This window comes from Lolium perenne, chromosome 3, assembly GCF_019359855.2.
Source record: "Lolium perenne isolate Kyuss_39 chromosome 3, Kyuss_2.0, whole genome shotgun sequence".
NCBI classification, from domain to species: Eukaryota; Viridiplantae; Streptophyta; class Magnoliopsida; order Poales; family Poaceae; genus Lolium; species Lolium perenne.
In genome coordinates this window covers 336,480,058-336,504,936 of record NC_067246.2, presented here as the reverse complement: position 1 = coordinate 336,504,936, position 24,879 = coordinate 336,480,058, and the positions used below count along the sequence as shown (strand labels likewise).

General features: G+C 44.1%; 3 protein-coding genes across 6 annotated transcripts; all 3 read right to left on the bottom strand.

Moving 5' to 3' along the window:
- Window positions 1-1,691: 1,691 nt before the first annotated feature.
- Window positions 1,692-6,577, bottom strand: LOC139829812 (pentatricopeptide repeat-containing protein At3g13880-like). 3 transcript variants are annotated; one of them, XM_071828735.1, is made up of 7 exons: window positions 4,709-6,577; window positions 3,566-4,535; window positions 3,163-3,258; window positions 2,976-3,082; window positions 2,604-2,880; window positions 2,225-2,285; window positions 1,692-1,904 (listed from the first exon to the last, which is right to left on the bottom strand). In XM_071828735.1, exons 1-2 carry the CDS (start codon window positions 6,475-6,477, stop codon window positions 3,785-3,787), a joined length of 2,520 nt encoding a protein of 839 aa, XP_071684836.1. In that variant the 5' UTR covers window positions 6,478-6,577; the 3' UTR covers window positions 1,692-1,904; window positions 2,225-2,285; window positions 2,604-2,880; window positions 2,976-3,082; window positions 3,163-3,258; window positions 3,566-3,784. The 3 variants fall into 3 exon arrangements, with proteins under 3 accessions (XP_071684836.1, XP_071684837.1, XP_071684838.1); XM_071828736.1 differs by lacking the exon at window positions 2,976-3,082 and having other exon boundaries at window positions 2,604-2,665; XM_071828737.1 differs by lacking the exons at window positions 1,692-1,904; window positions 2,225-2,285; window positions 2,604-2,880; window positions 2,976-3,082; window positions 3,163-3,258 and adding an exon at window positions 3,268-3,346.
- Window positions 6,578-7,587: 1,010 nt separating this feature from the next.
- LOC127345929 (DNA mismatch repair protein MLH1) lies at window positions 7,588-14,674 on the bottom strand. Its single transcript, XM_051372468.2, has 16 exons — window positions 14,333-14,674; window positions 13,198-13,370; window positions 13,016-13,088; window positions 12,800-12,934; window positions 12,520-12,730; window positions 11,911-12,059; window positions 11,721-11,819; window positions 10,922-10,994; window positions 10,603-10,732; window positions 10,289-10,383; window positions 10,105-10,213; window positions 9,626-9,785; window positions 9,288-9,449; window positions 8,792-8,966; window positions 8,376-8,524; window positions 7,588-7,882 (listed from the first exon to the last, which is right to left on the bottom strand). Exons 1-16 carry the CDS (start codon window positions 14,573-14,575, stop codon window positions 7,838-7,840), a joined length of 2,181 nt encoding a protein of 726 aa, XP_051228428.1. The 5' UTR covers window positions 14,576-14,674; the 3' UTR covers window positions 7,588-7,837.
- A 4,047-nt stretch (window positions 14,675-18,721) lies between these two features.
- LOC127345928 (F-box protein At5g03100) lies at window positions 18,722-21,124 on the bottom strand. 2 transcript variants are annotated; one of them, XM_051372467.2, is made up of 3 exons: window positions 19,895-21,120; window positions 19,675-19,809; window positions 18,722-19,543 (listed from the first exon to the last, which is right to left on the bottom strand). In XM_051372467.2, the coding sequence occupies exons 1-3, from the start codon at window positions 21,029-21,031 to the stop codon at window positions 19,136-19,138; spliced, it is 1,680 nt and encodes a 559-aa protein (XP_051228427.1). In that variant the 5' UTR covers window positions 21,032-21,120; the 3' UTR covers window positions 18,722-19,135. The 2 variants fall into 2 exon arrangements, with proteins under 2 accessions (XP_051228427.1, XP_071684835.1); XM_071828734.1 differs by having other exon boundaries at window positions 19,358-19,543; window positions 19,688-19,809; window positions 19,895-21,124.
- Window positions 21,125-24,879: the final 3,755 nt, after the last annotated feature.

Sequence of the window (24,879 nt, the reverse complement as noted above, 5' to 3'; positions counted from 1 at the left end):
GGACCGGGGCCTGTGCCGGGCAGGCCGGTCACGGACCGGGCCTGTGACCGGACTTGGGCCAAAAGGCCCCGGGAGGCGGCCCGGATGGCACCAGCGCCGGACCCGGTCGCTGGGCCGGTCGGCCGGCCGGCTTCCTCCCCTTTTTCTCTTTTTCTTTTTATTCTTTTCTCATCTTTCCTTTTTCTTTAATAACTATTGCTCCCGGACTCCGATTGACATGAAGCCAATTTTGTTGGAAATATAACGACGAATAGAACCCCAACAAAAACTGGAAATATGGAGATTCCTCTTAGAACATTTTAGATGATTTTAGAGAGGGAGTCTCCCACCGTCAAGAAACGGTGAAGACGTCCAAACTCGAAAACGCAATAGAAGATGCATGCGGATTCCGTTTTCGATGAACTTGGGCTTGTTGTAAAGCTAGCAACAAGCTCAAGAACCTCACACAGATAAACACCAAGAAGCAATAAGGATATGCAAAGTATGCAAAGGATTGAGCTCCCTAAGACGATGTGATCAAGTTACCCAACCGAAAGCCCCTCTTAATAGTGCGGCTATGTATCCTATAATCCGGTCTCCCATCAACCACCTTGAGACCGGTAAAAGTAAAACCTATCAAGGTCATACCTTTGCCTTGCGCATCCCGCTTGATCTTGATGATAACTCTTCAAGCTCTACACAAGCCGGAATGCCTCACTTGATCATCGTTGCTTCGTGAAGACTCACAAATGCTCCCCCATACACCATGATGGGAAAGCTCCATAGATGTACATCTTCACATGTCCATTATCACCAATGGACGGAAAGCTTCAAGCATGTGATCCACTTGAGATGCTCATCTTGAACTTGCCCAAATCAACCTTGTATCTTCTCATACTCACTTAAGATAGAGCATGGCTAATATTGAGTTCCACATAAGAACTCCATCTTCATTTCTTCTTCTTGATCATGTCACATATGTATCTTTAAAACAATGATCTTGATGCCAATACACAAGGTGTATCTTTATCTTCATGGCATCCATACTTGAATCCAACACATGAAATACAAGTAGTACCTATGGAATATTCCTTCATATAAACTCAATGAAAACATTAGTCCATAGGGGTTGTCATTAATTACCAAAACCACACATAGGGGCAATGTACCCTTACAGGAACTCCTAGGAGCTCGCACCAAGACCATGGAGGATAGGTCGCAGATCGAGGGAGAGTTGACCAAAACCTACTAATTTGTGATCTAAACTGCAACCGAGCCTTATTAAAGGGGGAGAGAGAGATGTTGTCGCCGGCTCCGACCACTGGAGCACCAAACCACTACCCACCACTAGACACCGCTAGAGAGCTCTGGCAGTGAACTCCCGAATGGCAAGAAGCCAAACGCCATAGAGGCAAACCTAGACCAACCTAAACCTAGCCTATATCTACTTCTCTACATTGGGGAGGCCCCTCACCTGATCTCCATGCCGGCAGTCGCCGGAGAAGAGGAGGCGAGGGGCCTGCCGGGGAGAGCGGGAGCGGTGGAGAGGAAAAGACACGTCCGTCTGACTTTTTGGTGGTTTCCAGAATCTGTCCAAACCCAGCAAAACCGTAGTTGCAAAGGCTTAATCCTAAAAGTATTATAGGGTTTATTTACACAGTTAGCTAAAATATTTCTGGTTTATGAAGGGATAAGTGTGTTTAAATTCATGGTTGATGCACGACAGCCTAATGACAAATTCATTCAAAACCTCATGTTTACTCTTTCTTCAAACATTTACAGAGGCACAAATAAGTTACAGACGGTGATATTATACACGACCCAAAAGAATCAGCAAGATGTTGCACTCCCTTCCTTCATTCTATTGTGAGTTTTGTCAGCTAGCAGCTTTCAAAAATCTTGTAAAGTTTATCTAGAGAAGCAACCTGCAGTAGGTTCAGAAACAAACTCAAGATCAGCAATGATTAATCGTGTATCATCCACCAAGAAAGGTAATTAGCGCAACTTCTATTGTTAGTTCTCTCTGAGACAACTAATTGAAACAATGTCATGTGTGTTTGGTGGTTCTTAAGGAAATTATTTTACCCTTTGGTTAGTACTGTGTATCATAATTCTATCACTTTATAGCGATACAATACCAATGCATGTGTGATAAAGGGTAATGGACATATAAGTACTAGACAGGCATCTCAGGAAATGCAGTGCCGGCATTAAGCATTTAAAAGGATGGGAGGGTGGAGCGCACAGAAGTTTCCAATAGCCGCTGCTGCCGTTATGAAGCACTCAATCTCAGTGTGCCAGGAAACCTATTATAAGATGGTAATCACTACAAATCAGAACTGCCAGTTTGCAGAACTAAAGTACAATCTAAAAACAAAAATCTCAAAAACAACATCTAACGGAATAGAAATTCCAAAATAACCTATGTAGAACAAGAAAAAGAAGTTAGTTCCAGGTAACTAGCTGCCATATCTACATGGAACACCAAAATTAGAATTTGAACATGGTATTAGACTGCAAGTCTACTTGCCATTGCCTCAGCGAGGAGTGGATAATCATCTATCATGATCAAATTTAGATCATCACATGTAACGAACGCAGAAGCTTAATAAAAGGAAACCTACATGAATACGTAGAGCCAATACGAACTCTGGAAGGCCATCCATATCAGGGTTGTGGCATTGTGCTGATCAAGTACAACAGGAAGGTTCACTAAGCTGTATAGAATTGATATTTCCAGAACGGCAGAAAGCTTGTTGGACCATGGTAGAAGTTACATGCTTTCAACTGGATATGATATGATCATATGAATGGATAACCACTTGATGATGGGTGTGAGCAGTATTGTTTGTGTACTCATGCATTTGCAAATGTGTATAGGGAACTGGGGTGTATCGTTACCTTCAATGAACATGTCAGATATTAGAAACTTCTAGCTTAGATAAAAGATATAAGGCATAGAAGAGTAACACTAGCTATCAATGTATAGGGTTTACCTAACATTTACATGTTCACAAGGTATAATCAAGTATTGTGCTTTATCAAAGCGATAAGTTCATCAGCACTCCAGCATATGTGCAATTCGTAACAGTATCCAAAAGGCCTAGCAAATACATAAATCATCAGTCTACAAAAAGTAGTGGCATGTTAAGGCATCACATTCACTGGTTAAGATAAGCTCACCAGGGTGTAAGTTGGAATCTGCTTCTGTAAGAAGCTCGTGGCGATTGGATAAATCACAGGCCATATTTTGAATTACTTCTTGATCTTACGACATTTCTTGGGGAACCATAAACAAATACAAGAAAAAATCAGCCATCATAAAGAGGTCAGTGAATCATCCTACTCCTTTCTTCAAATAGAACTTCTGAATTAGCAACAATGTAGAAAAAGGTTCAGTACTTATAGTGTGTAAACAGAATTAATCATTAAAACCTCACACGAGGAAAGGCGAACAGCAGGTACTTAGTGCAAAATTTGATGGACAAACAGAATTTTTTAGGTAGCACAAACAGATGATCAAATCAATCAACATATAAAGAACAGAAAGTGGAGAACGCTGCCAGCCTGACCATCAAGATCATACCTTATGGAAACAAGATCAGAATTCGTTTTGGAGATTTGAAGATTGCCCGTGCCAATAGGTATGCAACCTTGCAGATGGATCGCGTGGATCTGTTCTGACTTTGGCTGACATGAATCTTTTGATTTTTTCTCCTCCAGTATATACGATTACAGTAAGATTATTGGCTGGCAGGGGAGGTGGCCATTCAAGAATTCACCTTCCGAATCATCACACTGGTCATTACCAGTAATCACCACAGGAACATGAGCCATCTCTGAAGTGATGGAAGCGAATCGCGTCTCTCAAGATGATCTCTCTACTTTCGCTCTTGGATATCAACTTCATAGTCAGGTGGCAGTCACGGCAGACTCTCAAGTTCTTCATTACTCGTATAGGTGCTGACTGTGGTAAATGAATCATTCCCAATGCCACTGCTAGTTTCTCACTGTGGCAATTCATCCAATTTTGCTCTTTTCCAGTGATTTCATCTGACACTATGCTGATAGTATCATTGGTTGTCAACTTATCAATCTTGGAAAGCATCTCTGCAAGTTTCGTGTATACTGCATTGCTCTCTGGATGGGACTTGTCACCCGCAACAAAAGAGTGAACTCCAGACTTTAGTTCGATCCAACTAAGACCAGGTTCTTTCTTCACGCCTCGCTCTTTCATCAAATCTCTAATTTTTGAAGCTAAGGAGAGCTCCCCGGCATCCAGGTACATGTTGTAGAGATTTACATATGATGCCGAGGAAGCAGGCTCTAGTTCCATTATCCTATCGGCAACAAGTTGACCTCTCTCCATGTCTCGATGGATACGACATGATGCTAGCAAAGACCGCCAGATGATAGGTTCGTCATGGAATATTGAATCCCTTATGAAAGCCTCAGCATCAGCTAATCTCCCAGCTCGTCCAAGGAGATCAACAACACATGTGCAATGCTTTGTGGTTGGGCTCAACCCATATTCCTTTTTCATGATTTCATAATACCTGCATGATACAAGAAAAGGAGATGGACCTATGAGGAACAAGTATTACTCTAGTGTAAGACAGTAAGATGCGCTACAGCAAACACAAAATCGTCAAAGTTCTATCCATGCATAGTTCTTTTTCTGATGAAGATACTTGCACGATAAATGGTGATAAAAAGGATGAAGGCTTACCTGAGTCCCTCATCAACCAATCCTCCATGACTACATGCAGTAAGGACAGCGAGAAAAGTAATCTCATTTGGCACCACTTTTGCATCCACCATTTCATTGAAAAACTGTAAAGCCTCCCTTGCACAGCCATGTTGTGCATGGCTTGATATTATTGCAGACCAAGAGACAACATCATGCAATTCCATTTCCTGAAACCTCCGAATTGCAGCATCAACATCCCCTGACCTAGCATACATATGTATGCAAGAGTTCCCCAAGGCAGTGAACCGTCCAAAACCAGATTTTGAGGCAAAGCACTGAATCTGCTCACCAGTCCTTGCAACAGCCAAACTGGCACATGCATTCATCACACTCGATATAGTGAAAGGATCAGGTTTCAGTCCAGCACCTAACAATTCATGGAACAAGGTTAGTGCCCTCTCGAAAAGCTCATTTTGGACACACCCTGAAATCATCGCTGTCCAGGTGACAACATCTTGCTTCAGAACAGATCTGAAACACCTGAATCCATCTTCCATACAACCAGAGTTGAAGTACAAGTCAATGAGTGCGCTCCCAACAAAGTCATCTCCCTGGAAACAGTGCTTCAGCACTTGCCCATGTATCTGTTTCCCAAATTCAAGGTCACCTGCCAAGTTACACACTCGAATGATGCTGGGGAATGTGAACTCGGTAGGCTCCGTTCCTCGACTCCGCACCTCCGAATACAGACTTAAGGCCTCTCTCACGACTCCCTCACCAACTGCATCCTCATCACGACACAGCCCCGCAATCATGGCATTGAACACAACCACATTGGGGTCAGGCACCGACTTAAAGAGCGCGACGGATTCAGCCAACGCGCCTCTCTTGGCATACATGTCAACCATCGCACTCAGAAGAAACATGTCGGAATCCAGCCCAGCCTTCACCACGCATCCGTGAACCGCGGCCGCGATACCCCTCACGGAGTCACCGCTGCCAGAGCAGCACTTGATGACGCTGCCAAGAGCGAAAGAATTCAACCCCATGTCGCACCGGCGCATCAGAGCAAACACCTCCAGCACCACCTCGTCGCGCGCACCGGCGCGCACGTACCCGGAGAGCAGCGAGTTCCACGAGACGTCGTCCCTCTCCTCGGCGGCGTCGAACACCCGCCTGGCCTCGCGCATGTCGCCGCCGCACCTGGCGTACATGCTGACGAGCGAGTTGGAGACGAACACGTCCCCGGCGAGCCCCTCGAGGACGGCCAGCGCGTGCACCGCCTTGCCCTCCCTCAGGCGCCCTGCCCGTGAGCATGCGGTGAGTGCGGCCGTGTACGTGAACCGGTCGGCCTTGACGCCGGCGGCGCGGCGGGCGCGCTCGAAGGTCGACAGGGCGGCGTCCGGCTGGCCGGCGCGGGAGTAGGCGTCGATGAGGAGGTTGAAGGAGACGGCGTTGACGCGGGGCATTTCGTCGAGCAGGCGCCGCGCGGGGAGCGGGCCGAGGCGGCAGTAGGCGGCGAGGAGCGTGTTGCGGAGGAAGAGGGACGGGGAAGGGTGCGCGCGCGCGATGTGGGCGTGGACGGCGGCGGCGTGGCGCGGCGTCGAGCAGGAGCGGAGGAGGTGGAGGTAGTACGCGTCCTTGGACGGGAACGGCGGCGGCGGCATGGCGTGGCATTGGGCAGGAGCGGAGGTGGTGGAGGCTGCGTGCGACGGCCTGGAGGAGGATGCGCCCGTGGCGTACAGGCTGCGGCGGAAGGAGGAGCTGGGGACATAGCGGCGCTCAATGCTGCGGAGGAAGCTCAGCATTGGAGGTGTTTGGTGAAATTTGCGGTAGCGGCGGAGGAAGCCGGGGTCGCCGAGGGTGCGGCGCCAGGGCTTGCAGGCGAGGGAGGCACGCGCGAGCCACACGGGAGGCGGCGAGGGGCGTCGATCAGCAACGGCGGCGAGCAGTGAAGCCGTCCCGGCGGACGGCGGCGGCGGGGGGAGGCCGCAGGTTGCTACTCGCTAACTTACTTTTTGTTTAACTTCCTTGTTGGGTCTAGTGGGTTGGAAAAATGGGCCAGCACTTGGGTTGGGCCCGGCTACATTTTTATCTGAGATTGTTTTTCTTTTGCCGAGATCTATCAGAGATTCTTCGATCTTGGTTTATTTTTTGTAATCTTTTCCTCTCTGCTTTCATTTTTAATTGTTTTTTCTTCTTTAGCCGTGGTTTATCACGCATCCTCCTTTTTCTTTGAAACACAGTACACATACTCACAAGTACAGTTTTAATTAGTTAGCATGCAACATCAATCAGGTTATGAATCTTGATGACCTTTAATTTTATCAGATACATAACCATTTCACATTGATTAAATCATATTCAAGTTAGACAACTTACTGTTGCACAACTTTTATAAGGATTTATTTCAATAAACTTTATAAAAATATATTCCCGCTGCAACATGTACACTTCATTCACGAATAGATAGCCTCCATGAATGCAAATATAAAGCTAAATTTAAATTAACAAAACTTTTAATGGTTTTCTATAAGAAGTTGTTTGGAAGCCAGGCTTTCCTTTCATTTGTAGCATTTTGAAATGAATATATGTATTCATTTTATTTACATTGTAATTCCAGAAAAAGACAATTGTTTGGTTGCCACATGAATTGCAAATGACAGCAGAATTCAATATTTAATTTGTAAATGGCTTCAATATTTATAGAGAAACGCAAATGACAAGTCTCAGCTCGGAATCGTGTTTACCCATGACGTCATTTTGCTGGATTTCCTAAATGAAATGACGACCCAATTCCGTGGCAACCAAACAGCCCACCTATAGAATTCCAAAATTAATTTCAGGATTCTAGACCCAAATGATGGATACCAAACGACTTCTAAGGAAATGCATCGAATCAGTGTTTTCCCGCCCCGAGCACAAATGAAATGATTTTCTCAGGGTTTGGACGAGAAGATCACAAGAAGAGTGTTACCAACTTGCATGTTAATGCAGGCCGATACCTGAAAATTCAGCAGCATGCTCAAACTATTCACAGATTTGCTACTATTTCAATACGGAAAGTGGAATCAATATTTGATATTTCTTCAAATATTTACAATGCTACCAAAAATACACGGGTGCCACTACGCCTACTCCCTTCTATCTTGTGATCACTCATGTTGGCTAGCATCTTTCAAAAATCTTGTAAAGTTTTTCCAGAGAAGCAACCTACATAATAATTGAAATAACAAACTCAAGATCAGGAATCGTTCATAAATATCTTCCACAAAAAAGGTAAAGTAATATTTGCACAACTTCTAGTTGTTGCGCTTTCATGTCAATTCTGTTTGCTACATGTGTGGCAAACCAGATAGTCTACCCGAAACTGTCTTGTGTATGTAGCTCGGTGATTCCTAAGGAACTTATTTTACGCATTGGTTGGTAAGAGAATTTAACGACTTTATAAGCAATATTTTGAGCAAGGAAGTGTCCATGCTTTGCTGAGAAAGAATAATGGAAATAAAACTTGTACACATGCATCTCAGGAATTGCAGTGCTAGAATTGAGCATTTCATGGACATGAGTGCAGTAACAGCCTATAGTGCCATATAGAGAACTTCTAAAATTTTAGAAGTCCAGAGAATAAGTAAGAGATTGAACTATATATATATATATAAGTTAACAAATATAAAGGGAAACTGAACCAAAGTTAAGAAAGAACCTGCACAAATGTTCCATCAGTTGCCATCGACTTTGGGGGCTTCAGGAAAAGTCGCATGGATGGAAACAAGACATGCTGAATGGTCCACTCGCGTTGAGCCCATGCTGCCTCGGCCTCCGCGAGTAGTTCTTGATCAATCTCATCTTCATCTGTAGTGCAATATATAACAAGCACCAGTGGCATTTAACTTTGAATGAAAAGAACATACAATTGGCTCCACGGAATATGTAGATGCAGCATCACTTATCATCAATATTTCTTTATTATATAAATTTCAGTGTCACGTTATTTGGATGGTTAATGAGTAGTAAACTGGGGAAAACTATGGACTCAATTAGCAACTAAGATGTTACACTAAGCATATATGTTCTTTGTGCACTTCAATGGGTATACAATACAGTTACCAACAGTCTAACCTGTATTTGTTGAATCATTATCACGTTCACCACTTGCCATGCAATCTTTATTTTTCTTGTATAACTGAATGCCGTTGCCAGATGGATTTGGAAGGATGGGAGGATGAAGTGCATAGAAGTTTCCAATAGCAGCAGCTGCCGTTCTGAAGCAGTCTCTTTCAACGTCCCATGTAACCTATTATAAGATGGCAACCAGTAAATATGAGGATTGCCAGTTTGGAGAACTATTGTACAATCTAAAACAAAATATGTCATGAAGCAACATCTCTTGGGACTGCAATTACGAAATAACTTGGAATATAAAACAAGAAGAAGTTACTCCCGGATACCTAGCTGAATCTACATGAAACACCAAAACTAAAATTTGAACATAGTATCAGCCTACAAATTTACTTGCCATTGCCTCAGCAGGGAGTGGATAATCAAATATCATGCCCAAATTTAATTACCATATAGGACTACAATGAACGTGACAGCTTAATAAAAGGAAACCTACATCATTTCCCAAAGTTAATGCGAACTCTGGAAGACGATCCATATCAGGCGTGTACTGATCAAGTACAACAGGAAGTCTGGTCAAGTTGCCGCTTTGGTCAATGTGAATAGAGAAGTACTCATTAATCATCTCAGCATTTTCTTTCAGGATCTCAGTGTTCACCTGCAAACAAGTAATATCTTCATCAATGGAGCTATACAACAGGAGTCAGAGGATTAAGCTGTAATACATGAATCAAGAAAATGAAACAGCATGAAGGTGGACAAATAAAAAGTTACATCTGTTCCCCATCACCTACAAGATAAACAAATACTCAATCAATTAAGAAAACAACTTACTTCTGCAATTTCCAGTTTCTCCTTGTCATTTTCATCACTAATTGATTCGTCATCTTTCAGAGCCATCATCATCAACTCCCGAAGCGGAGCTGGTTCACTGAGTTGTATAGCATTGAAGTTTCCAAAACGGCACAAAGCTTGTTGGTACATGAGTTCTTTACTGCATTATAAAGTTGAATCATCAATCTCTCTCACCAAAAAAACCAGTACCATATAATGACTTAGGACAGAAAAATGTCGACACAATATTTGGAAGAGGCGGCAGTAGTTGCGGGCTTTCAACTTGGATATGAATGCATGGGTAACAGTTGGATGATGGCGTGTGCAAGCAATATTGCATGTCTACGCATGCATGCATTTGCAAGTGTGAAGAGAGATACAGTTTCTGTTGCCTTCAATTCATCAGATTTTTTTTTTAAAATGGCTTAGGTATATACGTCATAGAAGAGTAATACTAGTCATCAACGTATAGGATTTACCTAACATTTACCACATTCACAAGGTATAAGCGGGTATTGTGCTGTATCAAAGCGAAGACTTCATCCGCAACTCCAACATATGTGCAGTTCTTAACAATATCCAGAAGTCCTAAAGCAATACACAAAAAAGTCAGTCTAAAAAAATGGAGACAGATTCAGGCATCACAGGTTAAGATGAGCTCACCAAGATGTAAATTTGTATCTATTTCTGTAAGAAGCTCATGACGACTGGACAAATCACCAGCATCTTTTGGATTTCTTCTTGATCTTACAACATTTCTTGGGGAACCATAGAAAAATATAAGACATAATCAGTCCCAGTAAGTAGAAGAAATGTCAGTAAAATACTCTATCTGTTCCTCTAATAGAATTTATGAATTTAGCACCAGTGTAGAAAAAGGTCCAGTAGAGGTACTTGGTACAGAATTTGAAGGGCATAAGAAAATACAGAAAGTGGTGAATGCTGCCAGCTAGCTAAGCAGGAGTTCAGGACAACACCTTACGGAAACAAGGTCAGATTTCTTTTCAAGATTTGAAGATTGCCCATGCCAATAAGTGTGCAGCCTTCCAGAAGGATCACGTGGATCTGTTCTGACCATTTGGCTCGGAATCTTTTGAGATTTTGCTCCTACAGTATAATAATATGATTATAGTAAGATTATTCGATGGGATGGGAGGTGGCAGTTTCACGCATTATTTACTAGATAGCTCAATAATACACAGTTAACTAAATATACTGTCTATTTTGAAACTTCTTAGGTTGAAAAGGTACTAAAATTGACACTGACGCATATTTATGGGATGATATGCTACATACCAGTAGGCGTGCTGACCTCAGTACCTTTCTCCTTTTGTGTGCTAGCTTGAGTAAGTGCTGAAGTATTTACTGCCTGCAATGCACATCGAAAAGCATCACCAATGTGCACAAAAGTTCACATCAAAATGTAAAATACATATGCACATAATATTCGTTGTCCAGATAGCTAAGTATATATTCATAAGTTAGCAGTAGGTTGGACCATGTATTATAAAAGTACATTGCGCAGGAGATAAGTAGCTTTTGCGAACGGGCACGCTTAAGAAATAGGTAAAAGCACTAGCATCAAGTATTAAATACAAGTTGGGTGGTTGCCTAAATGTAGAAACCCCAGGTAAAGTTCTGCAATATACTGCATTCCTAAGTGTCGCAAATATAACAATCTACTTTTAAAGGAGTATATAAACAGCATTGACCATAGAAGTAAAATTGTACAAGTAAAAGGTGAGGCTTGACTAAAGATCTGAGCTTGACTATTTCACCAAGGATCATCTAGTGATAAGTCCATTTTCCACGAGAGCAAGTTTTTAAGAAAATGTCAATGTACAAACTTGTGCATAACTTTCTGCAACTATTACGCATATTTGGAAATTGAGGCATTTATGCAACTGGTAGTAGCTTTGGAACAGATACAGTCTCCAAAGACGGTGACCAGTTATGCAGTGGAAAGAAACCAAACAGTTTTTTTTTACAGTGAAAGTAACCAAACAGTTTGTCAGAGAAGTAACCGTACTTTCACTTAACATAGAATAAAAGGCAAAGTATCAATGGATTTATGTAAGCATAACCCATGAATAACCTGAGTTTGGAATATCCTTGTGGTATTACAATTCATCAGCTTTTCCTCAATAGCATCTTTAATCATTTCAATAATACGCTCTTGATTCAAGAGGCTAACCTGCAACCAAAAGAATCATTAAACCATTTGTTCAAATCCAGCAATTGCAGAAATACTTGCACATCAAGCACCGGATTTTGTCACAGCATACCTCTTTTTTGGTTGGATGTATATTGACATCCACATGTTCTGGTGGAAGATTGATGGACATGTATACGAAGGGTTTAGATGCTTGAGGCAATATTGCAGAGTACACAAATTCAATAGCTCTTTTCAAAGAAGTGCAGTCTACAAGCCTATCTGGAGAGTAAAACGGAGACAGTTATCCGCTAATGCAAAGAGACAAGCATATAGAGAAAATGCAAAAGCCTTGCGTTTCGATGCATTGATAGAAAGCAAAGAAACAAGCACGATATGAAAACAGAAGAGCTATACACAAATTCAATGGGTGTATAATTTGAAACTTTGTTGGTCTTACAAAAGCATTTCATAAAAGATAACCCTGTGTCTATCAAAGTAGACATCAGTTAAATGGCCAAATTGCCACTCTTTTTTTTAACTGACAAGTATATCTCTATCTTATATATTCAGCTAAATGGCCAAACTGCCAAACTCTGGTCAGATATACATGACATGTTATTATGCAAACTTTTAGTGCATAAAATTAACATAATTTATTTATGGAGGAAAATCTCTAAAAAAAATCTCTACTGCCATGTGTGATCTGCAAATGCCATTGAGCTGCAGCTATCTTCTTTACCATTTATGAAAAGAATCATAGTAGTCTTCTTTGCCACATAGTTAGCATTTGAGATGAAACCATCCATCCTGAATATTTCATCTACAGCATTCTCATCTGAAACCTCTATTTCCATCAGATCACGGACAACAGAAGCCCCATAGACATTCCTGATAGCATCTATCCTTGAAGACGTGCTTGCACTATGAACATCTGCTCTATTGGATCCATGCTGTGACAAGAGAGGATGCAAATGTCACCCTCTTAAAAGTGATGAGTTCACATAAATATCTATATTTACCTTTCTACACGAGAAATTCACGTTGATGTGATGGACTGCAAACCGACTGATGAAGTCCACTATCTTGGGATAGTCATCATTGGAGTTCTGCAATGTTTTCCTGCGAGCTACCATATTGTAAAATAAATTTTCAACCTGCATAGAAAAAAATTGCTGTAAGAAACGCAGTACATATCAAATACAGCAGTAGTACTATATGCAAAGCTGCAAACCCACCATGACTTGAGTTCCTTTAACTGCAGCACATGGCTTCGGATCATTCTCCATTACTCCATCCCTATATGACACTCTGAGTGGAAACATGGTAATGATCATCAACAAAACAACTTTTTTTGCCGGGAAATTATCAAACGGCTCCAGAGTCAAACAGAAAGACTTGAAGTTGCACATGGACTGACCTGTAGCCGTGCAGTTGGCCTTCCGTTATTGTAGTCACGGTAACATGGCCAACGTAAGTCATACTGGCCAAAGCCTCTCCTCTGAACCCCATGGATGTAATCGTCTGCAGATCCTCGTATGCAGACAACTTGGAGGTAGTATGCCTCTCACACAGTATTGGCAAGTCCTCAAACTGTGAAACGAATCCAAGTTAGCTTACAAAGGTACTGGCGATCAACAGTGCTTACACAAACGCTTCATCTATGTGCTGTTCAAGCAAAATTTTGAGCATGCCCAACTCTTCATGTGCCCAATATCAATATTGTAATCCTGTAGAATAGGCTGCCGGTGACTAAGCTCCCTTGATAGCACGCCTCAAGCACAATATACGTTACAGCATTGCGCGGCCAACAACTAAAATGCTGCCTAGAGGCAACTGCTGTTAACAATCTTGAGCTTCCTGTTAATGAGAAGGTGCGCTCCCTGAACTTCTCATATGCCGCTCCTACGCAGATTTTACAGCTAAAGTGGAACAAACAGATTAAGTGTACAAAATAATAAGACTAAATTTCCCAATCACTCACACAATATTGGCAAGTCCTCGAACTGTGAAACGAATCCAAGTTAGCTGACATAGGTCCTGGTGATCAACAGTTACGCAAATGCTTGATCTGTGTGCTGCTTAAGCGAAATTCTGAACATGCTCAACTCTTCATATGCCCAACATCAGCATTTTTGTAATCCTATGTAGAGTAGGCTGCCAGTGACTAGGCTCCCTTGAAGCCTAATATACGATACATCGTAACGCAGCAAACAACTGAAATGCTGGCATGCCGCGCCTAGAGGCAACTGGCGCTAACAGTATTGTGTTGCCTGTTAATGGTAAGGTGCGCCCTCAACTACCCACAGGCCGCTTCCTATGCAACGTTTACAGCTAAAGTCGGAACAAACAGATTCAGTGTGCAAATTCACAAGAGTAAAATTCTCAAAAAATCGTGCACGTGCCTGGCAATTCCACCACATGCCCACAGGATTAGGCAGAAATCGCAACTAACAGCTCGCGAATCCCAGCATTTCGCAGGGATTTGGCACTGGAAGGTATTGGAATGGGGGATTCGTTTCGGGGTTTAGGGTTTAGGAAGCGGGCGGGCGTACCCGGATGCCGTGGCCGTCGTCGGAGACCTGGATGAGCTTGAGGCCGCCGTCCTTGACGGTGACGGAGACGGTGGACGCGCCGGCGTCGATGCTGTTCTCGACGAGCTCCTTCACCGCCGAGGACGGCCGCTGGATTACCTCCCCCGCGGCGATGCGGTTCACCACCGACTCCTCCAGCCGCCGGATGCGGGGCGGTTCCCCGCCGCCTCCGCCGCCGCGCGGCGTCGGGTCGTCGACGTCCATGCCAGCCGCCGTGGCGCGCGGAGACCGGGCCGGGAAGGTGGGAATGGGGGAGGGGGACACGGTGGAGGTTCGCCGAATTGGTAGTCGCGCGGCTCAGTGAAAAGCCACCACGTCCAACTTTATTGATGATTAAACAATAATTAAATGGTTCACGAAAAGAGAATTCAACAGAAAAATCAGGGAGCCGTGACTCCTCTTCTCATCATAAGGTGAGTCGTTTATCTATGCATTCTTTCTTTCTTTTTTTTTTTTTTTTTTTTGAACACATAAACCTTCATTGATTTAACAACAACGTACATGTACAATCTTGCATTGCATGATGCATGAAACTGCAGCTATATCTGCATTTAGGCAAGTGTCTGTGCCTGAATCTAAACACCTGTAGCTAAAAGATGTATTCTGAATCTTCAGCGCCAACTTGGCTTGATGATGAGCCCTGAAATTATAACCTCTGTTGATATGATATATCATAGAAGAATCAAAGGCCGTTGAAGAAGCAATTTGAGCGAGTTGTGGTCTGATGGACCAGTGTCCAGGAACACGCAGCATGTTTTGCGATGATGCCGCAGTTGCCAATGTCGCACAGTCTGTCAAGAAAGTAGCCTGCCTGCTGGATGAAAAACAGGTCAAGACTTGCAGTGCCATTTCCAATTTTATATGTACTATTGTATCAGGCCAGAAACTTGCGAGAAAACATCTACATCATCTGCTGAAACTGGTTTTTGCTCCAATGTGATGGAAACGATGGTTATTTTACATCTTCATTTTTTTTGCTCTCAACCGTCAGCCACATATATACAGGTTAAGCAAATGTTGTGTCATTTTGAACCAATTTACCGTGGTGTCATTTTGAACCTGCAGACTGCGGGCAGCTCCAAGCCCTGCCATACTTGTTACTGTTTCCTGAAACTGGAGACTGTCCGTTCGTAACCATGTCCCTGAACCTAGTCACCGGATCATTCATGAGCTCGCCTGAAGTAATCTGAAGTATGCGCATACTGTGACTACAGGATAATCTATAATTCTTCTACTACATCCAAATCACCAGAATAAAAATCATGCTACCAATCTTCTGACCAAATGGCCACCCATCCGACTCCGGCCCAGTTAATTAATTGGTGCAGATTTCACTGAAACAGAGCTCAGCAGATATGAACTCTATCTCACTATCAACTGCATTTCAGATTTTTAACAGATTCAATCGCGAACCCGATCCTCCGACAAACTCAGCATCAGTTCAAGCAGCCGGTGAACCTAGCTACATTTCAATGATGCACGATCACGCACATTGTCGACGGACATCTATCAAGGCCAACCTGTTGCATTAAGGCTCCTTACACAAATTTTACACAGCTCTGCTTTACCAGAAACCTAGTGTCTCTGAAGATCACAACTTTCTGTCTGCTGCATGATATCACAACTTCCCAGTGATGTGGAAGCATTGGAACAGTTGCGTCTTCGATGGAGCACAACCATCAGTCAGCCATCTCATGGCCAGGCAGGCAGCTATGTGGGCATAAGCTGGCACCCTTGGACTCCAGGTGACTCTGCTGGCAACGTGGGACGTCCATTAAAACACCTGTAACCTGTTGTAAGCACCACCTCCTACTCCTAGGAGACCGGTAAAACAAACTCATCCTTTTTCAATGAAATGAAAAACAATTATATTATTGTGTTTTCTTGGGAAAAAAACTTCCCGGTGATGTAGATGGCTACAAGAAACTTTACAAAGCTGGCCATAGCTAAGAAGATAAGTAACCAGAAACTTTACAAAGCTGGCCATAGCTAAGAAGATAAGTAACCAAAACTTCACCTGTCAGTAAACCACCGATACCCTATTCTGAGGCCGTTACGCCTCTCAATTTGGAGTACTCAGTGGCTCGACTCTACCATGTAAAGATTAAGCAGGTATTGCTGATTTATACAGAAGAAAATCACAGACTGTGCTTTGCCTTAGTATAGGATACTTGAACAAAAACATTCTCACAGAGCATATATGTACTGCTGCACTATAGATAGGGATGAAGTGAAAAATCTATAAATTTATGGAGGGGGGGACTCAAAAGACTAAGTTTGTGAAACGGAACAGGCATGAGGTTCAACATGCATATTTTGAAGCCTGGAGACTTCAAAAGTGATATGTGTTCTATCAAACGAATACAAGATTCAAATCACTACAAAAAAGGATATACATTTTGTAAAATACCCAAAACTTATCATGTAAACATTAAGTGGGCATCGCTGAATTATACCAGAAAAAAATCACAAAATATATTTTGCCTCAATATAGGATGCTTTAATAAAAGTAATATTATAGAGCATTTATGTACTACCATTGCAGTATAGCTCGGAATGAGGACAAAATGTATAATCCAATGATGCAGAGCACATTCAAAAAGTCTAAGGAAGTTTATGAAACAGAACATGCATCAGGTTCAGCATGTAAAGCATGTATGACTAACTTGCTTGGGAAAAAGGCTTTGATGTTGTTGTTGTCAGATACACTCTAAGAAAAAGATGTACACGATAAATTAATGCAGGCTGCTAATAATCACGGCGATGAAATGCTAGAACTGTGTAACTGGCCAAACATTTCTTGAGAAATGACCACGATGACAACAACCCAATTATAATTATTAGGGTACTAGCTTGTAGTTGCTTACGCATGGGTCACTATGGTAAGGGTAATACCCCGGTACAAGATAGATAGACCTATTGCTACACCTACAGAAGTTTTTCTTGAGGAAGGGATGAAAATGAATTCCATTTTAACCTATATGACCGAACCTCCAAAACAGTCATTTCATAGAAAATAAGAGTGGGGATATTAGTAAACGTAGACACGCTGCTGAACCTACATGACCCCATCTCAACATAAAAAAAAATATTTTCAGGAAAATGAAGAACACCATATCTATATGTATCACACCAGAGTCTTAATGAATTGAGCATGATGATAGCAACAAATATTGAGAAGAAAGAATCATGCATTCAAATAGAAAACTGAGCTTTGCTAGCAGTGGCGGAGCTGATGTAGAAGGGTTGGATTCAGATGAACCCAACGAATTTCATCGAACCTTCAAATGTTGACCAACAGGGGAAGATTCCCTCTCTTGGCTATACGTTGTCAGATAGATGATGAGACCTCTCCAGCAGCGAATTTATACGCACTAGATAACACCCCGTTTAATTCGGTCCCGTTGGGACACAGAACCCCGGTGGGCTGGCTGCGCACTCACAAGTCTTGCCACTGAGCTAGCACTCACTAATCTAGTTTATCACTTGGTTTATTTGTGGAAGATACAACATAACAAGTGGAGATGAACCCAATGATTTTCTCCTCGAGCTTCGTCCCTCGCTACATGGATACACAATTGCACCATTGCTAAGACAAAAATCAGCAGAATATGCAGGCATATGTGCTTCCTCCAAGTATACAGCGAAATAATTTAACCAAGCATCCATTTATGTATTTCCTGAATAAACCATGTGCGTCGCATGCAAGAAATGAACGTGTTGTACTTTTGCCACTACACAGATTCTTATTGACCAGAGCATCAAATAGATTGATATTTGGAGATGAACAATATTTGCATATCTACTCGGCTCATCCCTCTGTTATTTGTACCCAATCCCCCACCATTAGCCGGCTTGTCAAGCATTGGTATATTAATATTAATATTGCCAGGAAGATACACACTTCTTCCTCACGGAACCTTGGTACTATTTTCACTACTGATTTGCTACAAACAAAATATATGTGCTATGTGTATGCTACATCCATGAATTATGTCAGACTATACAGAACTCAAATCCCCTAGTCACATAAATCCTGCCACACTAAGCTTCTACAGCTCTGCTTATATCCTCCAGTTCTTTATAGATGATTAAAACACGATACATCCATCATGTTAACACGCTGCTGATAGGATAGTAGAGAAATAATATTGATTAATCAAGTAGCATTTCTTACCAGCTTGTACAGTTCACGTGGGAACGGGTCAGAAAAATCCAGTAGCACTTCTTCCTGACGTGCACAGTTCATAGAGGAACGAGGTCCGAAAAGTGCCAAACACTTTACCTTATTTATGACACCTTACAGATGTAAGTATACCGAAAAAATCAGCATTCAAACTTCACATGCTATTATTCTAAGAATGAAGGAAGTTAGGATAAATATAACTAATCCAATTGTGACATACAACCTCTCCAAGTTCATACATACATATAGTAACCACTGGTAGCAGCAGCTTACAATACAGGACCAAACAGCAAAGAAACAACGACAACCAACCAAACATAACAAATTTAAAACGACAGAAAATTAACTATTGACAACCCCCTTCAACCAGCAAGCTCAGATTTGAAGCTTGAGCATAGACATTACCTCCTCAACCCCGGTATAATCTTGAGCAGGCCACAAAATACTCCATCACCAAATGAAGTAGATCCTTTCCTAGACCATCAGAACTTAGAAGGCTAGGAAATAGGCTACAGACAAAAGTAGCAACATAAAATGTGAGCTAAGGACAGAAGACAAGGCAATCTTCCAAATGGTCATCAAAATAGAAGTGATTTCTTCCTTATTAGCTCCATACAATCATAGCATTCTCCAGAGGGGATGTCAAACGGATCAGCCATTGACAAATCATGGGTATGCCTGTTGTGTGTGAAATTATCCCTAGAACCACGACCACATGTCAGTTCAATTCGAGCATCTTGAGAAGCTCTATTTTCAATTTGTAGCAGCCTGCGTTGATTAGCAAACCAGTTTTGCTGGCGGTGGTAAACCAATGAGATTTTCATTTCCTTTAGCACTTTCGCATTCAAAATAAAGAACTTGGCGAAGCTAATAGATGACCCCGTGATGCTGTTATAATTCTTCAACACAACTACTTTGAGATGGAGCTCAAGGCATTCAATGGGATCATACTTCAGGACATCATCCTTATCCATCGATGGCTGGAACTGGAGACAGAGAGAAGGAACAATAAAAAAGAGGTTGCCAACAGGTTAGCGATATGGTAGTTGGCTAGATTACATGTCGAATCAAATGCTGATTTTGACATCTAAGGCAAGCAACTATGATATGCACTCACAATGACATACAACCTCTCCAAGTTTGGGAAGCACTTGAGGAAGTTAGCCACCGTATCCTGATTGGGGCCAGCAGATCCAAGAGCCAAAACCCTCACGGTGTGCATTTTGGTTGCCAAGCCGACAACAATCATTTTCTGCAGAAATATAAAACAAATGCAAATAAGAACAATAACCTGCATATATGAATGCTAATGGGCAATGGTTGAAGACTGCTGGTACCTGAAAAACCGTGTTTCCGAACTGAAGTTCTGATATGTCTTCAGATAGTATACCCAATATCTTCAGTTTAGGTGCCGAGATTATCCGTATAGTCGCTGGACCATACTTTGGATCAAGTGGCAGCAACCTCTCGAGGGACGGGGCGTCCTCGACGACCAATTCTTGTAAGAGGACACATTTGTTCCTACTGTTGGCGCTGAAGCCTAAACTCTTGAGAGTTTGGGAGCTGATGCATAGGCGAACAATGCCGAGATTGTCCCTGAGCTCAAGGCTTTCCAGTAGAGTGCAGCCAGAGAGCAAGCTCTGAAGAGCATCCTCCGACATGGTGACCCTATCCAGGGTGAGCTGCTTGAGGCGCGGAAACTTGAGGGCCAGCTGAACAATAAAGTCGGGGAAAATGCAGTTGTAAAACTTGGCCACGCGGAGTGTGGGCGCGAACCGAAACACAGCCGATGGCAGCTGCCACATGTACATCTTCTTCCTGTCATTGGACGAGTGAGTGTGGGTGTAGTCGAGCTCGAGCTCCTGCAGATTGTCCAGGGCCCGAGAACCAATCCAGCCTACGAGCTCGTGGTAACAGTCGGTGATGGAGAGGCGGAACGAGAAGCGGCGCGCAGGGCCGGGGTGCTGGGAGATGATCTTATGGATCAAGTCGACGGTCTTACGGCCCTTGCTCTTGAGGTCGTAGTCCGCCACCAGGTCGAGAGGAGTGGAGCGCCAGAGCGGGCGCCACCGGCGAGAGAATGCCTGCGTGCGGACGCGTTCCTTGGTGGGGATACGCAAGACGATTGTGTCGAGGAGGTGGTCGGGGAGGCGGCTGATGAAATCCCCATCGGATGGAACTTGGTCGTCGACCAGATGGAACTTACGCTTCCTGGAAGCTTGCGCCGCCGCCGCCGCCGTCGCAGCGGCCGCCACGGCAGCTGCCTCCTTCGCATCTAGTGCCAAAGCGGAAGCCCTCGCAGCCGCCTGCTCGGCATTCAACTCCGCGGTCGAAGCCGCCACAGCCGCCTCCTTCGCGGCAGCCTTCTTCTCCTTGGCAGTCGCTGCAGCCGCCGCTGCATCCTTCGCAGCAGCCGCCGCCAAGTCCTTGGCAGCCGCAGCAGCAGCCGAGGCCGCCGCCGCCACCGCCTCCATGGCTGGCGAGAGAAGCGGGAGCGAGGGTTCGGGGCTTGGTAGTTGGTAGTGATGTGTGGTCGGGGAATGCGAGGATTTTACGAATCAAGGGTTTGTTGGACTTTGGGGAATCGATTCAATGGCAGCCTAAAAGAGTTTCATTTCTACGGCCAACGCTTTTTTTTCGTGGATGGAGATAAGAGTTCCAAAAAGGAAAGTATTTTCCCCGTTCAAAACAAATCAATCAGCAGTATACTCCCTCTATCTTAAAAAGTATGTCACATATCCCTCCATCCTTAAATAACTGGATAAGAGCATCTCCAATCGCGTCCCCCAAAGCGTCCCCCAAAGGGATTTGGGGCGCGCCGGACAGAAAATACGGTCCAGCCGCGTCCCTCAAAGCTCATTTTTGTCCGGCGCGACCCGATACGGTGTCCGGCGCCCCGAGCCCGTCCCCGTCCCACAGGGGACGCACCGGGGACGCCGGACACACCGAAAAGCGAGGCGAACCGACGCGGGCCCGACCCGTCAGCGGCACGGAAGGCTAAAACCCCGTCGCCTACCTTTGGTCAAGCGACGTTAATGGCGTCCCTGTTTTCCCAGGCGACGCAGGGACGCGTCTCGTCGTGCATGGCCGCGTGGCCGTCCGTGCCGGAGTTATTGCGTGCAACCACCCGCTGCCGCCGCTGTTTTAAGACGCCCTGCAGTTCTCGCCGCTCACAATCCTTCTCGTCGCCGCCGCCTCCCCCTCCCAGATCTTCTCCTCGCCGCTTCAAAAATGTCGAGCTCGTCCTCCCGCAAGATCGCCGCGGCGAACGGCTTCGGCCGCGGCAGCCCCTCACCGTGCCGGAGGCGTGGGCGCTGTACCACGCCCGGTATCCAGTCTCGCCGGACATGCGGCTGCCAAGCAGCGGCGGCTGGAAGATGGCCGTGAACGGCATTGGCGTTCCGCCGCCGCCAAAGCCGCGCACAGACCAATGGAGGGACGCCTGGTGGACGACGTACTTCCAGGCGAAGTACGACGTCGAGATGCACAGCACCGACAACCTCGTCGGCGGCCCCAATAGCTGGAACAGGGACGGCCGCGCCCTGTTCTGGGGCGTTCCGGGGCGCACCCTCGAGAACGTCATTCGCGGCATCCGCAACGGCGCACCAAGGCTGGAGATGCCGTCGTCGCCGCCGCCGTCTCCTCAATGGCAGCCGAGGAGGACGACGTACTCGTCCTCCTCGCACTCTTCTTCCTCGGGACCGGCGCGATCGACGCCGTCCTCGTCTTACCGGTCGGCGCCCTACACCGTCCCCAAACGGGAGGTCAAGGAGGAGCCGGCGACGCTCGTCAACACGAGGCGTGGCGGCAGCGGCACCGGCAGCCGGCGGCAGCAAGGGAGGCGCGGCGGTGCCCTCCTCATCCCGAAGCCGGAGGTGAAGGAGGAGCCGGAGGAAGTGTCGCAGGCGGCGCTGCTGGCGGAGTACGAGCGGCAGCAGCGGCTCATCGCCAGCAGCGACGACCCCGAGGACTGCCCAGGGCTGCGGGCGGCGTTCTTGGCGTCCATGGACGACAAGGACGCCTGGAGGGGCGACCTGGACGCGGCGATCGCCATGTCCATCCGCGACTCCGGCAAGCCGCTGGTGGACCTCTCCGACGACGGCGAGGCAGGACCAAGCGGCTTGGTGAAGAAGGAGCCCGTCGACGAGCCCGTCGACGAGCCCGTCGACGAGCGCGTCAAGCAGGAGGTCGTCACCGACGACATGTACAACTTCCAGCAGTACTACGACGCCTCCAGCCGCCGCAAATGGTTCTAGATTAGGTTTAGTTTAAATTTAGTCAAATTTCGTTCGAATCTATGTAAGTTTGGACGAATCTTAATCGAATCTCGTTAAGTTTAAAATTTCCGAAATTTCGTTTGGGGGACGCGACTGGGGAGCGACGTCCCCCAAACGCTCAATCCGATGCGGTTTGGGGGACGGTTTGGGGGACGCGGCTGGAGATGCTCTAACTAGCTCCAAACTTTGTCCACAAAAAGCGTACTCTTTTTTTTTAAGGAATACGAGATTAGGGGAAACCGCTACAGTGATTTTGTTTTTAAAATAAGAACCTAAATCTGTGTCTTAGGGAGTTAAACCTAGGTGGCTAGGTCGTACATTCACTTCCCTAACCAAGTGAGCTAGACTCATTCTTAAGAGTGCACTCCTATCTTTCCAACGCACTTTAAAGTACTAAAAAATATTTCTCTCTTATTGCATGGAAATCAAACTCAATAATATTGAGCACATGCATTTAGCTCATTAGAGAGGGAAGAATTAATGAGGAAACATGCATCTTTTCAATGCATTTTTCGTTCCACTTCATAATTTATCTTGAAAATCCGGCATGACACATATTTGTGGACGGAGGGAGTACTGTATAATTTTTCGCCAAAGTTCATCCTTATAAAATTTGACAAAGTATATATAGCAGAAAAATATCGATATTCATACTAACAAATGTATATAGTATAAAAAGTATGCCATGATGATTCTTATAATATTAAATTTGGTATTTGATTTGATTTTATAGAAGTTGGGGTTTGGTGATCTTCGTTTGGATGATCTGGCTATTAAGCATGGCTGGTTGATCTTGCAATACTTGAAAAAGAAATGAAAAAGGGAAAACAAAAGCATGCTCAGCCTACCACTGTGCCACTAACATCAAGGTCTACTGCGCGCACGTCCATCTAGTAATAAGTAATGATCTATGCCATCATTTACTTTAATACCTAGGCTTCCATTCCTGACGAAGTTATATAAGTGTTGGCACTACTTCAGATTAAAACCCTTCATACACATGACTTCTTGAAGAAAATACCATTAAATTGTATTTAACGCTTTTTCAATATCTATTTTAGTAGAACATCATTTATTTTCTTCCTATAAAACCCATAAATTATTATGGAGGACCATCATCCTTTACAGGATGTGCATCGTTGTCATATATAAAAGCCATTCGGTAGCTCATGAACTGTCAAAGTTTAGTGTTAATTCAAAATTTTCATGTAACTGGGGCGATGACCCTCCTAATTTTATTTTGCCAGCTCTTGCAAACGATGTAAATATCTCAATAAAGCTAGCCAGATGGCATTCCCTAAAAAAAGGCCATTCGAATTGGCCGAATAACCTTTTGTGCAATATCTGTAACTCGGTTTGTGCCCACTTTCATGAATATTTTGAAGCTAACAAAGTAAACTATAAGTATGTATTGTTGTATTTGAATTATGTTCTACAAGGTAAACAATATATTTTTATGTAAACTAGGTTAAAGTTCTAAATAGTTTGGGTTTAAAAAAACTAGAAGAGACGAAGGGAGTACTTTGTTTTGAGTTGCAACCATGAGTTTGAGTTGCAACGATGTGAACCTTGGTTAGTGAATATGGCTTTGTAGTAGCGGCATACATGTGGGACGACAACACATGAGAAATTCAACGTCTTACCATTTAGGTGGGAAATCAAGATAGCTTTAATTGGTTGTGTGTGATAATGACTTTGTTGAAGACATTGTTTTGAGAGTGAAGACTTTTTTTAAGATAAAACCTAAAATCTAAGATCTATAATTTAACGATGAAGGCGCTTGTACACCTTTTTCTTATTAGAGGCACCCTTTTAAAAAAATTGGACTTCAGATGTTGCATTGATAGTGTTTGTCATGTTGGTACAACAAACAGCATATGACTTTTATTTTTTTTAGCTATTATTTTCTTAGTTGTGTGTATATGTACTGCATTAGAATGTTATATTGTTGCAGAGATAATTGACATCTTTATAACATTTATTATCTAGAGAAAAAACAGGCGAGCCTGAAGAGTGCAGACTGCAGAGTGCACACCGCTCGGCGA